Source organism: Candoia aspera, chromosome 1 (assembly GCF_035149785.1).
Source record: "Candoia aspera isolate rCanAsp1 chromosome 1, rCanAsp1.hap2, whole genome shotgun sequence".
Lineage (NCBI taxonomy): Eukaryota > Metazoa > Chordata > Lepidosauria > Squamata > Boidae > Candoia > Candoia aspera.
The window spans coordinates 62,162,234-62,177,013 of NC_086153.1; the positions used below are offsets into that span (position 1 = coordinate 62,162,234).

Below are 14,780 nucleotides of genomic sequence, written 5' to 3' on the forward strand. Positions count from 1 at the left end.
TGTGTTTCTGACGATCTAATCACATTTGAAAAATTATTTTGCAGGCTATATAAAACGTACAACGTATCCTGATGATTACCATGTATTCCACACTTTAAAGGAGAGCCGACCACAATAGTTCAGTAACATATTATAATTATAGGTTCATGAAAGAGCATCCCACGAGAATTTTAAAAGCTTTCCAGCTTTTAGAGCCACGAACGGGAGTGCTGGGGGAATTGGGAATGAAGGACGAGACGCCAGCTAATAATATCAACAATGATAATAATAACGACGCATTCCACACATAGACCGAATGGGTTTTGTAATTATTTCATTTTCAAGCCGCTTAAGTGCAAAAAGATTGCCTACGTAACATCCAAGATTGCATAATACACCCTTCTTGTTTCTCATGCCTGAGGACAGCCAGAAAGCCGGCGCGGGGCCACGCCCTCCGCCATGTCCCTCGCCAACCCCACGGACTCGCCCCTCTCGAACACGGCGGTGCGCGGGCAGAAGAGAGGGCAGCTCCTCCCGCGACAAATATGGCTGCGGCAGTTGTCGAGCCTAGGCTTCCTTCCTCGACGTGAGTCCCTACGTCAGCACCCCGCGTCTGAAAAGGACAGGCGAAAGAGGAGAGCCGTATACATGAGCCTGCTCGGACTGCGCGGAGGGAAGAAAATGGTTGAGAAGCAAGAGGGTTTAAGCATAGCTCAGCAGGTGAGGAGAGTGGCATGCTGCCTAGGCAACCAGACGACGAGCCTGGGGGAAGCATGGAGCAGGGAAGGAGGGCTTGGCTGCGGCCCTATCAAGCGGTCAGTGGTGGGAGGCGAATGGCGTACCCAAGGGCCTGAAAGGGCAGCAAAGGCTGGGGGGGCGGGGGGAGAGAGGTCGTGTGAGAAGTAACTGCGGGGTATTGGCTGTGTATGTCCATAAGCTGAGGTAGCCCTCAGGTTAAGCCACCCTTTCCCAGTTTTAGTCTCTTTAAATGAGCAGGTTGAAGAATAATGGAGTTTCCAGTCCCATCCGTTTGGAGGGCAAGAATTTGGGGAAGGGTGGATTAAAATAAAAGAGCTCGGCTAGTACAACACTCCTAATACTGGACTCGGTCAGCAAAACACACTTAGAGCGTTCACATAGCAACCCATGCCCAGGAAGGTAAACCCATTCTGTGGCTCAGTGGAATGACCTGGTTCACCCAACATGCTGAGACAGTGCCTGGATTTCCTAAAACACACAGTCCTGTTTTAATCTAGTCTAACGTACACATATCTAATAAAGCAGTAGTAGTATAGGGTTTGTCACCTAATAAATCCCAGCTTCATCTGCTGTTTGGAATATCGGTGGAGGCATTACCTTAGTTTGTTTTGAAATAGATACCTACTTTTTAAATAACATATATTCAAAACAGTTTACAAAAAAGTTTGTAATACAGTAAAAACAGTTTAAACTCATAATATGAATGAAAAATAAAACAAGTCAGCACAGACACTTGAAGACGAAACATGGATTCCATTTACCTATCCCAACGGGAAGCAATTAATTTCATTGGTTTAGGCTGCATAACCTGTGGCTTCACATGGCTGGATTTTGGCTCATCTCAGCCCCAGCCAGGATAGCTATTTGTCATGTTTGTAGTTGAACAACATTTAGAGGGCCACTTAATTTTCTGCACATAGTGGTCATATGTAAACTGGAGATAATAATTCAGTGCAGTGGCTTGGATGTAAACTTAATGGGGCTTATTTTTGTTTAAACAACAAAATCACTGAAGTTATAGTATCCATCCTTAGCAGTTTGTCACTTTCTGAAATTTGTTTCCTGCATTACTACTTTAATTGATGGTATGAAAGTGGGAGAACAAGATACATCTTTGGTAAAAATTGGACAGCATAGGAATTAGCAACCATTTTCAATGGGAGTCAAGGAGACCAATTTAGTTCTGATAAAGATGCAGTGTGACTTTTTGTTGGACATACTGAGCAACACACTTCGGAAAAGCTGCAAGTGAATTTCTGCAAGCTAGAGGTGATGAACCTGAAGAGGACCATCATTGGTATTTGCAGTACGATGAATAACAGAATGTACTGTTCAGTTTCAGATTGCAGCTGGGGAGAGGAGGGAGTTATCACTTTTTTTTCCTCCCATGCTAAGCCTTTCTGAAAATCAACACCAATAAAACGGGCCAAAAAATGACTAGTTCCTCTCTGCCTGATCTCCCAGTATTTTATTTCTGTTTTCATAAGGGGTATTATAGTCCATTTCACCATTCTTCTGGGTGATAAAATAGGGATTAAATGTGTCAGCCTATGGGAATTAGGGGAAAAAATTATTTTATTACCATTTTTTTATAAATTTACATTTTATCCACTTTTGAAAAATAAAATTCAGGTTAAAATCCATGCATATGTTGCTGTTTTTTGTTATGAGTGTGCTTTTATTATTTTTTGTTTGGTCTGGGAAGTAAAGGTCTATACAATTTGAATATAGCATTTTATATGAGGGTGGTGAAAATGTGATAAGAGGAGAATTAACTAAAGAGTTTCCTCCAGAAAGGGAAGTCTGTGTTGTTGTTTTCTGCTTTCTCATTAACAACGCTGATGTACAATCACAAACAAATAAGCAGTGAGCTTTGTGGCTGAGTGAAGGTTCCAAACTGAGTCACCCTAATCAGTCTAACCCAGCCTTCCAATCTGGCCCCCTCCAGATATATAGAACTACAACACCCATATTCCCAGGTGATATGGACATTGCTTTTCCAAGATGAGGATTATAGGAGTTATGGTCCTCTCTTTATACTTTGGATGATTCAGAGATTACCTGAAAAGTGCTGGTTTAAGGAAGGAGATACTGCATGTTCAACTTCTGAAACATCCACATCTTATTGTTGAAATCTGGTTTTGGAGTGTTTGTTCCAACAGATTAGCATCTGTATATTATGGGAAATAAAATATCCTTGTGGTGCATTGGAGATGAAAAGGTGATTTCTGAGGAACTGACAGTATTATTAGATGGGAAAGAAAACTTCAATCACTGAAAGTGCAATCAAACATGTTTCAAGTGTTTGCTTTTGCCTTGGAGCAGCCTTTCTCTTCATTTTGATCCTGGAGGATCCCTTGAAATATGTTTCAGGCCTCGGGGAACCCCTGCACATTCAGGCTCAAATATAGGCCAGAAGTTACAAAATTATTATATTTGTTTCATGTATATATACATTAACAATGTTCTAAACTAAAAATAAAGAATGAAACCTCTTCAATGTGAAGTTGCCTGAATTTGAAATAATTTTTTAAATAAATCGTGATCTCCTAGGGAACCCCTAGTGACCTCTCAGGGAACCCTAGTTGAGAACCCTACCTTGGAGACTTTGTCTATGTTTTCCATGTTCCTCCTCAGCTGGTTAGCCCTTTTGCTTTTTATTTATGTACTGAAATATTAAATGTCTATGCATATCTGAGACAAGGATGGAAATAAATTGAGAATTCCTATGCACTAGTAGTTGTTGTGTGGAGCCAGTCAATATCAAAATCAGCTGCCTTGTGACAAAACACCTGGGGCTCTGGAGATCAGAGTTTCTCAACCAGGGTTCCATGGAACCCCAGGGTTCCTCGAGAGGTCACTATGGTTTCCCTGGGAGATCACGATTTATTTAAAAATATATTTCAAATTTGGGCAACTTCACATTAAAAAGCTAATTTCATTCTTTATTTTTATTTAAGAACACTGTTCTTAAGGCTGTACTTCAGGGTGTAAAACAGCTTTTCAAATCAAATGGTTTACTTCTTCCACACTTCCAACAGCCACTCCCTCCCATTCCCACTCCTGACATTTACAGTTTCAAGAGTCAACTCACTGGTATTCCTACCGTGTGTTGCAAAGTCTTCAACTGGCTACTGCATTTTCTTTTGAGCTTTTAAAAACTTGCCTCGCTAAGAGGCAGTGGTGATATGTTGATTTAATCAAAGGATTTGCTGATCTGAGCAGTGCTACCAAATTTTCACAAACGGGAAATTCTGGAGTAGGAATGTAAGACTTCAAGCTTCACTAATCAAAGTGACACAGCCTGTTTTGTGGTAGCTTTAGTTCTCAGTAATACAGGCAAATACCTTCCTTTCTTGCATGGGAATTTTGTTTAAGTCATTGCACAAACAGATTTTTTTCTGTTGTTTTCCCCCCAGCATCCTGCAGATACAATAGTGTGAATTACAATTCCTTTAGCAGTTTGCACATAGTGGTAAAAAGGAGTTTATGTCTGTATGAACAATTTATTAAACACATCTCAAATACTAAGAGTGGAATCTGTATAAACAAAAGGCTTCTAAGAATCTGATCATGTCTAATCAATTCCCAGTGAACTATCAGAATAATTCTTAGTTCATGCATCCAGAAAATTATATCTCACAGTAATCCCAGTATCATCATCAATCCTTCTAATAGCTAACTTCTTAGTTTGATTGAATTAGATTGTTGGTTTGAAATATAAAAACTTACAAATTAAATCCTTTTTAAACAGCAGCCTGACCAATAGCCACACTTTTCCAACCTAATATTTTTAGTATGTTGAACCGCAGCTTTCTATCACTCCCAGCCACCAAGTTCAGTGGTTAGGGATGATGGAAGCTGATAGCTTGGGAAAGTATCTTCCAATATAATGGAATTTTGGGAGTTGTAGTCACATCATTCCTGGAGGAAACCAGATGGAATCAATCTAATGGGCCTGTGTAGTACCCCTGATTAAATCCAGAAGAGGAGTTTTGGAATGTGCAGAAGCACAAATGAAAGACCCGTCTGCAACTCATTAAAAGAGCTGTATCTTTTTCCAGGACTGTGGGGATGCAGCAATAATTTATTCACCCGTAAATTATTCTTTCACTAATGATATCTTTTGATGTCCACATCAGAGGGATTCTTCTGCTTTCAAGGGACTTCCACTCTTTAATACCAGTGGGTGGTATACGTTTGCAATGTCCTAAAAAAAAATTACTTTTCCCCTAAGTAATGCTGTCCAGTTGTATTGGACATCAGCTTTTATAAAGTCCTAACCATCATATATATTATGATGCTGCTCAAACGTAAATATATTAGCCACACTAGCAGGGAAATCGTAGTGCAGTCAATGTGAAGGGCACCAGTTTGGTATCAGTTCATACAAATTATGATGTTATTTAGACACAACTTTATGATTCTTTGGAAAAGCTATGATCCCTTTATACCCATTAACAATATTTTGGAGAAAGGTACTGTATTTCTAATTACTGTGTTCTTAAAAGACAGTGAAACAAAAATATAAGTAATAAAATAGGGAGCTAACAAATATCAACGTGTGGGATTTTGAAGCTGCTGCATGTGAGCAGTATAGCATTTTGACTCAAAATACATAACTCTATTAAGAACTACTAGCGGGAATAGCATATTTAGCAGTTTTCTCCTATTGTTACTAGACCTACCTAGGACTCCATTGAGTACAGCACACATTTTTCAGCAGACGGTTTCAATTAGAACAGGTAAAGGGAAGGCAAAAAGAATTTAAAAACCTGCGTTTGTAGCAGGGATCCACTTTCTTCCCTGCTTTTACTTCTGTTTCATTTTGTTTTTTTCCTTTTACCCTTTGGCTGAATTTTAGATTGTTGGCTTCTTAGGATGGTTATATCTTCTCTTGTACTCTATAAAGTTCTGTGTGTGTTGAAGGTCTACATAAATAATAATAGTTGACTTTCTCAACTTTTACCACAGTCAATTTCCCTATAAACATATTTGTTTCAAATATTTATATTGATTTTTATGGCTACACTGTGAGATACTATCTGTATAAATAATACTTCACTGCAATCAGATGTCAAATGGATACTGCAGTACTATGGTATTGTTCACATGACATGGTTAAGAGAGTCTGGAGCTTTAAATAAGCATCTCAAATAAACTCCCCAAGAGCCAGTTTGGTCTAGTGGTTAAGGTGCTGGGCTAGAAACCAGGAGTCTGTGAGTTCTAGTCCCGCCTTAGGCATGAAAGCCGGCTGGGTGACCTTGGACCAGTCACTCTCTCTCAGCCCAACTCGGTGCAATGTAGACTAGCCGCCTTGTGGTGCACCCTGGGCAACTTGACTTGTCATGGCTAAATAGTCTACACATCTGGCTGCTGGACCTCACAAGGATTTCCCAGCAAGAAAAAAAGCGGCATGAACACCGAACTGCTATGCCATACGATTTAAAAAAATAAAAAAATAAACTCCCCAACTGAAGTTGATCAATTGGGCCATTTAAAACTGAGGGGATTAAATTTAACTCCAAACAAACCTGTTACTGTTTGAAGTTAAATTATCTCCTGCCAGTGGGAGGATTGGATTAGACAGTCAACTCCCCTTGTGTTATATGAACAACTTTCTAGCGGGTTAACTGCCCTTCCAGTGACTCTGACTGGAAATAGACCACAGTACTGCAGTATCCATTTGACTTTATGATTGCAGTGAAATATTTATATAGATAGTATCTCACGGTGTAGCCATAAAAATGAGCAGGGGGATTCTCTAAGTATTCCACCTCAGTGGTGGTGGTTTTCATTTCTGCTCTTTCCCACAGCAACATAGGGAAGGGGTAAAATAGTGAGAGGAAAAAATGGGAGGTATATGACCTGCCCAAACTTGTCCATGCTGTGCCAACCTCAATTTTGACAACATGGATCAAGGAAATGAATACTGCCCCCAGCTTCTTTTTCAGGGGCTGAGAGGACTAAAAATGTGGTTAGGATATCTGATGAAGTCATCCAAGATTATGTGCTGCTGAAACATAAAGGTGCGTTTATTGACTAGGAAAGGATAGCTGGATCATTCGTGTGTTTGAACAGAGCATGTAAGTTGCAGTGTCCTACAAAGGCAAATTTTCTCCCTTGTGAAACTGGATAGAAATCTTGTAAATTCTGATATATTTGTTATTGTTTGTTTCAATTCCCCATTAGTTCAGAAGAGAAAAAACATACTAATATATAAATCGTGAAATTATTGTGTGATTACCACATTTATTTGTGTTTGTACATCATTAAATTAACATGCATAGGATCCCATGGAACTTCTGACCTGTCACTGATCCAATCTAAAATTGCTCTCCAACAGGGTGATTATATTATAAGTCCCCAGTTCTTTCCCAGGGTATTTTGCTTCAGAGTGTTATGTGTATGTGATTATTATTAAAGATTTGGTATTTTAAATTAGTTCAGTTGTCCTACAGTCCTAGCAGACAGAACATTCTCCATCCAGCTTGTGACTTCCTTTGTCATCAGTTAACTCAAAAGGATGATGTTTTAATGAAATACATGAAAGCTTTTCTTATAATTGAATGTCAGTATAGAGAACTAGATCTTCAATACCCTGGACAGATAACTTCTTTGCAGTATGCTTAAGTTTCACAACTATGAATTCCACAAGAAATGTGAAGCTTTGTTTTCAGTAAAAAAAAATTCCTTCCCTTTTGAAGGAACTGGTTTAATAATACATTGCTGGTGTATAAAGAACATTTTTTTAATCCGTTCAATCATGTCCGATTCTCGGAGACCGCCTGCACAAGTCCCTATAGTTTTCTTGGCAAGATTTTTGAGAAGTGGTTTGCCATTGCCTCCTTCCTAGGGCTGGGAGAAAGTGACTGGCCCAAGGTCACCCAGCTGACTTTGTGCCTAAGTCAGGACTAGAATTCACGTTTTCCCAGTTTCTAGCCTGATGCGTTAACCACTACACCAAACTAGCTGTCCTGTGTTAGAGAATAGGAAAAGTTTTTTTTCTACTGGCTTGGACAGATCCTTCAGTTGTCTGGATATTGTACAAGAGTGAATTCTTGATATCAGGCTTTGTCTATAGATAATGATCAGTTGTTTATTTAATATACTGCCAAAATCCTATAACCAATGATGGTGTACATTCATAAAAGACATTAAAACAAACAGTTAAAACAGCACAATTTCAGCATAACAGAAGTAAAAATAAAATCACAATAGTAATTATACAGTAACTTAATAGCACCAACCCAGCATTGGCCAACATCAGCTTTCAAAGGCTCTGCTTTAGCAGCTTTATGGGAAAATGTCAGTGTTGATGCTAGTCTGACTTTTGATGAGAGACTATTCCACCAAGTAGGACCAACAGAGAAAATCACCATTTCTGGCTCCCCACTCATCGTTCAGATATCCTCAGCATTCTAACCAGCACAAATGAAGTTGATAGGTTGGTTCTGCCTGAAAAAGGAAATCTTGCAGATACAGGTAGTCCTCATTTAATGACCACAATTGGGACTGGCAGCTGTGTGTTAAGCAAAGTGGTCACTAAGTGGGAAACCACAACTGTGGACTGCGACTGTGTTTTCTTTTCCTCAACTCCCCCACCCTTTGGAATGCTTGCAGGGATAAATTAGCAAGAAGGGAATTAATGTTTGTATTTACATTCATTGGAGAGGAAGGGATTACAAGAGAGTAAGCAGGGACGCGGTGGCACTGCGGGTTAAACCGCTGAGCTGTCGATCGGAAGGTCAGCGGTTCGAAACCGCGCGGCGGGGTGAGCTCCCGTTGCTCATCCCAGCTTCTGCACACCAAGCAGTTCGAAAACATGCAAATGTGAGTAGATTAATTGGTACCGCTTCGGCGGGAAGGTAACGGCGTTCCGTGAGTCATGCTGGCCACATGACCCGGAAGTGTCTATGACAACGCCGGCTCCAAGGCTTTGAAACGGAGATGAGCACCGCCCCCTAGAGTCGGACACGACTGGACTTTACGTCAAGGGAAACCTTTACCTTTACCTTTAAGCAGGGACACAGTGGAGAATACACATTGAAAGGAATGTGCTGGCAGCCCCGAATGCATTATGCAAACAGCTGGTGTATTCCTCATTGTGTGCCTGCTTACCCTGTTGTAATCCCTTCCTCTCCAATCTCTCTGTTCTGCAAGGCGGAGAACAAAGAAAAAACAAGCAATCTGTTTCCTGTGCCTGACTCATTTGATCTCCCCCCCCCCATCGCAGAGTGGAGAGATTGGAGAGGAAGGGATTACAAAAGAGTAAGCAGACACACACTGGGGAATACACTGGCTGTATGCGTTGCACACCCAGGGCTGCCGGCACCAGTGCATTGCTTTCAATGTGTATTCCCCACTGTGTGCCTGCTTACTCTCTTGTAATCTCTTCCTCTCAATCTCTCTACTCTGCAAGGGGGGAAAAAAGGAAAACAACGAGTCAGGCACAGGACAATGTGTAGTGACTGTAATGGTGATCCCATGCCTGAGGGAGGCAGCGAAGGTTGTAAATGCACACCTTGGTTGCAGAGTTATTTTTTCAGCACTGTAGTAACTTTGAACCATTGCTGCATGAGGTGATGTCTGCCTGTACTTAGAAGCCAAGCTATTTAGGACTTTAAAGGTCAACACTTTGAATTGTTCCCAGAAACCTATTGGAAGCCCATACAGTGCAGTGGAGATGTTACATGGCTGTAATGGTTCACACATAACAGCATGTGGGCAGCTGCATTCTGCACCAATTGTAGCTTCCAAGAAGTCTTAAAGGTAGGGCACACTGCAATGGTCAGTCCTAGTGATAAGGAGGTCATTTGGGTTTAAGTGAAATACAGAAGTCTGACAGTTGTTATTCCTATCTTACTTTATCTTGTGCCTCTCCAGTATGATTTGTGAACCATCCAAACAATTCATACATTATGATCTTTTAACCAATGGGAGCATGAGGGAATGTTGTCAGCAAATGACATAAGCAAATCTGCTTAAGAGAAAAGCAGCTTCATCCATTACCTCGTTCCCATTTTTGTTTGGCTCTGACCTCTTTTTAGAGGGTCAGGAGGTATGTAGCCTCATTATCTAACTCCTTTGGATGTCAGAAAATGTGTGATGTAGCTGAATGTCAGGTTCTTAATTAAGGGATGTATTAAGGCAAGGTTGGATGCCATTTCTTAAAATCCGTTCGTGGCCTTCATGCAAGGAAGCGTGCTTTTTATTAATTCATTAGAAAAGTTGTTTATTTTAGAATCCCAAACAATTTGAACACATATTCAAATGTCATTCCTCACTTGTGATGTCTGCCTCTTGGTCTCTTCACCAGATAGTATGAATACCAGCAGTAAGTGTATACTGTATGTCTTTTTGGATTGTGAATTATCTCTCCTTTGTCTGCCAAACTTCTCTGTTTGGGGAATTGTATCAAGATCCCTCAAGGGAATCCAAATTTCAGAAGTGGTCATTGTATCTGAACACATGTCTAAATACTTATTTAAAAAGAGTTTATGGCACTGCTGCATTTATTCTGAAGGGAAAATAGCTAATTAGATGAGGAGGAGCAAATGGTAAATAGTAATATCTCTCCTCCATTTCCTTCAGAAGATTCTGGGGAAAAAAGTGGTAAAGTGGGAAGAGGTTCACTAATCAGAATATGTATATGTTTCATGACTGAGCTTAGAAACTTCTGGAGGCATGAAGGATGCAGGGAAATATGCAACTGCTTCTGAGTCCAAGGTGCTGGTTATTATCTTTAAAGCCCTACATGGCTTGGGGCCAGGTTATTTGAAGGACTCTTTTCCCAGTTACATCTACCCGACCCACCAGATTGGGGAGGCAAGATATGTTATGGGTCCCCCCCATTAAGAAGGTCCATCTAGTGGGACCGAGAAGAAGGGCCTTCTCCATGGTGGCTCCGTCCCTGTGGAACATCATCTCTGTGGAGATAAGACTGTCTCCCAGCTTAATACTCTTCCGAAAGGCCCTAAAGACATGGTTTTACCAGCGGGCCTGGGGATCCCAGATTGATACGGAGCCCATCAAATAGTTGTTTGAATGTACTGTTGTCACCAGAGATGGGGGTGTAGTGGGTTTTGTATTTGGGGTTTTATATCTGTAAGCCACCCAGAGTCACCATGAGCTGGGTGGCCATATAAATTTCAATAATAACAATAAAAATAATAGCTAGGGCCTTGAACTCAGATGGTAGGACTATGTTCCTGGGAATCATTAGACTTGTAGTCCACTGGAGGGTGTCAATTTGAAAAGAAATTCTTCATCTCTTCATTGGCGCTCTCCACCTCCTCCTAAGCAGCTCTTACAGAAGATGGGAATTAAGTGCATATTAAATTAAATCCATATGAATTCTCATAATGACCATAGATATAGCATGTATCTGAGAACCACATCTGCTCCCAGAACAGGAAAATGTTTGGCAGCATGGTCAAATTTGTGCAGAAAGGGTCTTTAAAGATCTATTAGATATGATGACACCCAGTGCTGGTTGCTAAGCAGCAAGAACAGCAGGAGTGGTTCTTTCTCTTATGTTTGTGTGCTTTCCATAAGGATTTGATCATTTGGGCAAGAAGGATGCTGGACTAGGTGAACCTTTGGTGTTATCTTGAATAATTATTCTTTGTAGTCTATTTGCCTTTTGCAGCAAAAGCAGAGGCTGGTGGCATCTTGAAGACTTTCTGCTCCTACCATTAACTGTTGCTAAACACTAATACTTTATATAATACATTTCAACCGATGTATTCTGTCATCAGTTGTTAGAAGAGATGTACAAGGAAAGACAATACTTCCTTTTCTCCTTAGCAGCCTGCTTTTCTTGCCATAAATTGATTCCTTACATCCCTGTTTTTCTCTCCTATCCCTTGCCTGAGGCTAGTCTTGCTTTCTTTCCCAAAGCAGAATGTGAGAATTACTAATTAGCCCAGAATTAACCCATAAAGTGATTAATCAGGGGATCAGTAGAATTGATTTCCAACTATTATTTGTGGAAGGGATATCTGCTGTGGTGGGAAATGTCTTCCAGTTCTTCAGATTCCATGTATCTATCTCATCAGGCAGACCAAATGAGCAATCACTCTTTCTTCCCCTTGGCTTCTGGGTGCATAGGTGAAACACCATGTGCAATGAAAGATGGAATTGAAAAGAAAACCTGCATAGATTTGACAAACATTTTTATTAACTTTTCATCACTACAGGTGTACTTTCTAAACCTCCTGCAAGGAAGGGACTCGAGTTCCTGGAGAGAGAACACATCATCCTGTGTTCAGACTCCAGCATCTCTGAATAAGAGAGCAGGACCGAATAAAAAGAGGGACTCCATGTGAAACATTTATCTGAGTCTGTGCAGTGCTGCATGGCTAGATGGACAGTAGTTTGAAAGTTGAGCGATATTTCTTCTGTCCAGCAAAGACCATATTCTTCATACCCAGAATTACAAAACAACGGTTTACCTTGGGCTCCAAATCTGTGGGATTCCCTGGAGCCCTTCCCCTTTGGTGTGGCTTCTGTTCTGAGACATTCTTTCCCTCTTCAAATTGCCTATGTAGCCTGCTTCAGCTGTTGCTTTCCCTCTCTTGTCTTTCCACTTTACTGAAAAATAAATTAGCAGACTAATTAGATGACTATCTTAAGCAGCCAGCAGTTGCTTCCTGCCACAACTCCAGCTGAATACAAGATGATCACAGCAGTTAAAAGTATCCACTTGAGACTTGGAATTGCCCAAGTTAATTTGCCTGCTCCACCTGGGGCAAGTCCCTGGGCCTCTTCCAATGTCAGCTTTTTATTTTGAAGACAAGGCTGCCTGAAGATGTAAAAAAGTAGTAAAGGTAGTACAGATGATGTCTTATTTCAGGGGAAAATCCAAGCAGCTGCAAAAAATGTATATCGGCATCCACAGGTTAGTCCACCTGTATGTTACTTAAGTAATGAATATGACTAAATGCCGTACACGTATGTCACAGTAGGATATATTCTACTGTGACATATGTTCTGCCGGTTCGTCTGGGATGGGAACGGCAATAGTTTTTCCTGGGGGTGGCTGGTGTTGTAAAGTCCTCCCTATCAAATGAGATCTTCGCCACTTGGATTTTATATTTATTCTACTTATTTATACTGGTTACTTGCGTTGAAATTTATGTGTCTTATGGTTTTTAATTGTTGATTTTGTTGTAAACTGCCCAGAGTCCCCCTTTGGGGGAGATGGGTGGTGATAGAAATTTGAAATATAAATAAATAAATGTATGATATTAACAATAATAATATGGTAAGTTTCTCATTAATTATTTGCATATAGGAAAATATGTGCGCATTATCAGCCTCAAAAAGCAGGATTTATTTTGCTGCAAAAAAATGTGGATTGAGAAGTTGAGTGCACAAATTGTTCTGAGTGTTTTAGTCCCCAAACATCTGGAGAGCAGAAGTAAACTGATGTAGATCCAGATGTGCATCCATATCAGCTATGTGTTATTTTATGCATTAACACCTTTTGCCAGATTGAGACTTCTTATCTGAAGGGATGGTTTTTCTCTGTTTCCATTACTGGAGATGTGTGTAATATAAAGTAGTCCTTCGAATGCAAATAGTCTTTTTGGCCCTGTGGGATGCATTGGTTTTCAAATCTGAGATAGGGATTACATAGCCAAATACATAGGATGGCTGAAAAGATTACTGATCTTGTACCACTTCCTCTAAGCAATTCTATTACTGATTGCTTGTTTCCATAGCTAATAGCAACTGGAACTCAGCAATCTCTGCACAAGGAGGTTCCCTTTCTCCCATCCTCCCCCACCCCAGCAATTTAGCCTTCATTAGTTAGCTCAGGACTAGCAATGTGTGGTCCTCCCTATACTGTTTGACTCACAATTTCTGTAAACCCTTGTCATTGGTCAAGCAAGCTAGGATTCATGAGAGTTGGAGCTAAACAGCTATTAGAGAGCCATCCACTGCCCATTGTTGAACTGCTTGATAATTCAGTCAGCAAAAGAAATTGGGTGAGTTGTTGGTATATAAAACTAAACCTGGAGACTGGGCATTTTAATGTCAACCTCAGCTTAACCTCTATTTGAAATTTGTCCCAAATTATATTTCATTTTTGAAAGCCTATCCCTGGATTCAGTAACTCTTGGAATGTTTAATTAAAGGGGTTGAAATCCTTAACATTGATGCTGGATTGACTCCAATCTGACTTTCCAGTCATGGTGGAGTTCCACTACAAAACCAACTTATCTTCTTATTTAAACATCCATTATTTTGATTTGTTTCTGTCACATTGCCCCATTTGTGAAAATCAGATTTCTCTGTCTCTCTAGAATGTTCCACAGAATTTGTAATAAAATTACCCCATACAAATGGATCTACTTAACAATAAACATTGGAAGTACAGTTTGAAGTAGAGGTGTGGAACAGCAGGTTATGGGCTCACTCAGTATTCTGCCTTACTGGTAAGAATGATGGGTTCCAGTCCAGAGGCTGCCTCTTTTGCTCAGAAAATTTGAAGGTCATGAGAAATTCACCTGCCGCAGATCCTCCAACAAAAATGCAAGAGATGGACTCTCTGGTCAAATGCTGTTGCTTAGTAGAACAGACATCAGTGAAATGTCGTTCTTGCATGTCTGTCTGTATTTCAGGTAGAGAGTCTGGAAGACAAATTAACCCTTTGCAGGCAAGCCTTGGAAGAGGTGGATTTTAAGCTATGCAGAGAAGAACTAACATCTGCACGAAGGTACTAGTAGAACTTCTTTGACGCCTTTTCTAACTGCACGTATCTGTGGCTCTCACAATCCACTGGTTTGATTATTGTGTGCTGCTCTGGATCAAGCAGAGGTAAAATGAACTGCTCTTCATTTGTTTTAAAAAGGAATATTTTGAATATAGTGGAAGAGACAAATTTGTTGTTTATTCGTTTAGTCGCTTCCAACTCTTCATGACTTCATGGACCAGCCCACGCCAGAGCTTCCTGTCGGTCGTCAACACCCCCAGCTCCCCCAGGGACGAGTCCGTCACCTCTAGAATATCATCCATCCATCTTGCCCTTGGTC

At 40.5% G+C, this 14,780-nt stretch overlaps 1 protein-coding gene across 2 annotated transcripts in view; it reads left to right on the plus strand.

The window, feature by feature from the left end:
- The first annotated feature begins 420 nt into the window (after window positions 1–420).
- The window catches only part of CCDC167 (coiled-coil domain containing 167), a 28,501-nt gene continuing 14,141 nt past the window's right edge, over window positions 421–14,780 (plus strand). Inside the window, exons 1-2 of one of the 2 annotated variants that reach the window (XM_063304963.1) lie at window positions 421–699; window positions 14,370–14,464. In XM_063304963.1, coding sequence (XP_063161033.1) covers window positions 439–699; window positions 14,370–14,464 — 356 coding nt within the window. In that variant the 5' untranslated portion in view covers window positions 421–438. Of the gene's footprint in view, window positions 700–13,571; window positions 13,734–14,369; window positions 14,465–14,780 lie in introns of those variants that run through there. The other variant, XM_063304972.1, reaches the window with a different exon arrangement.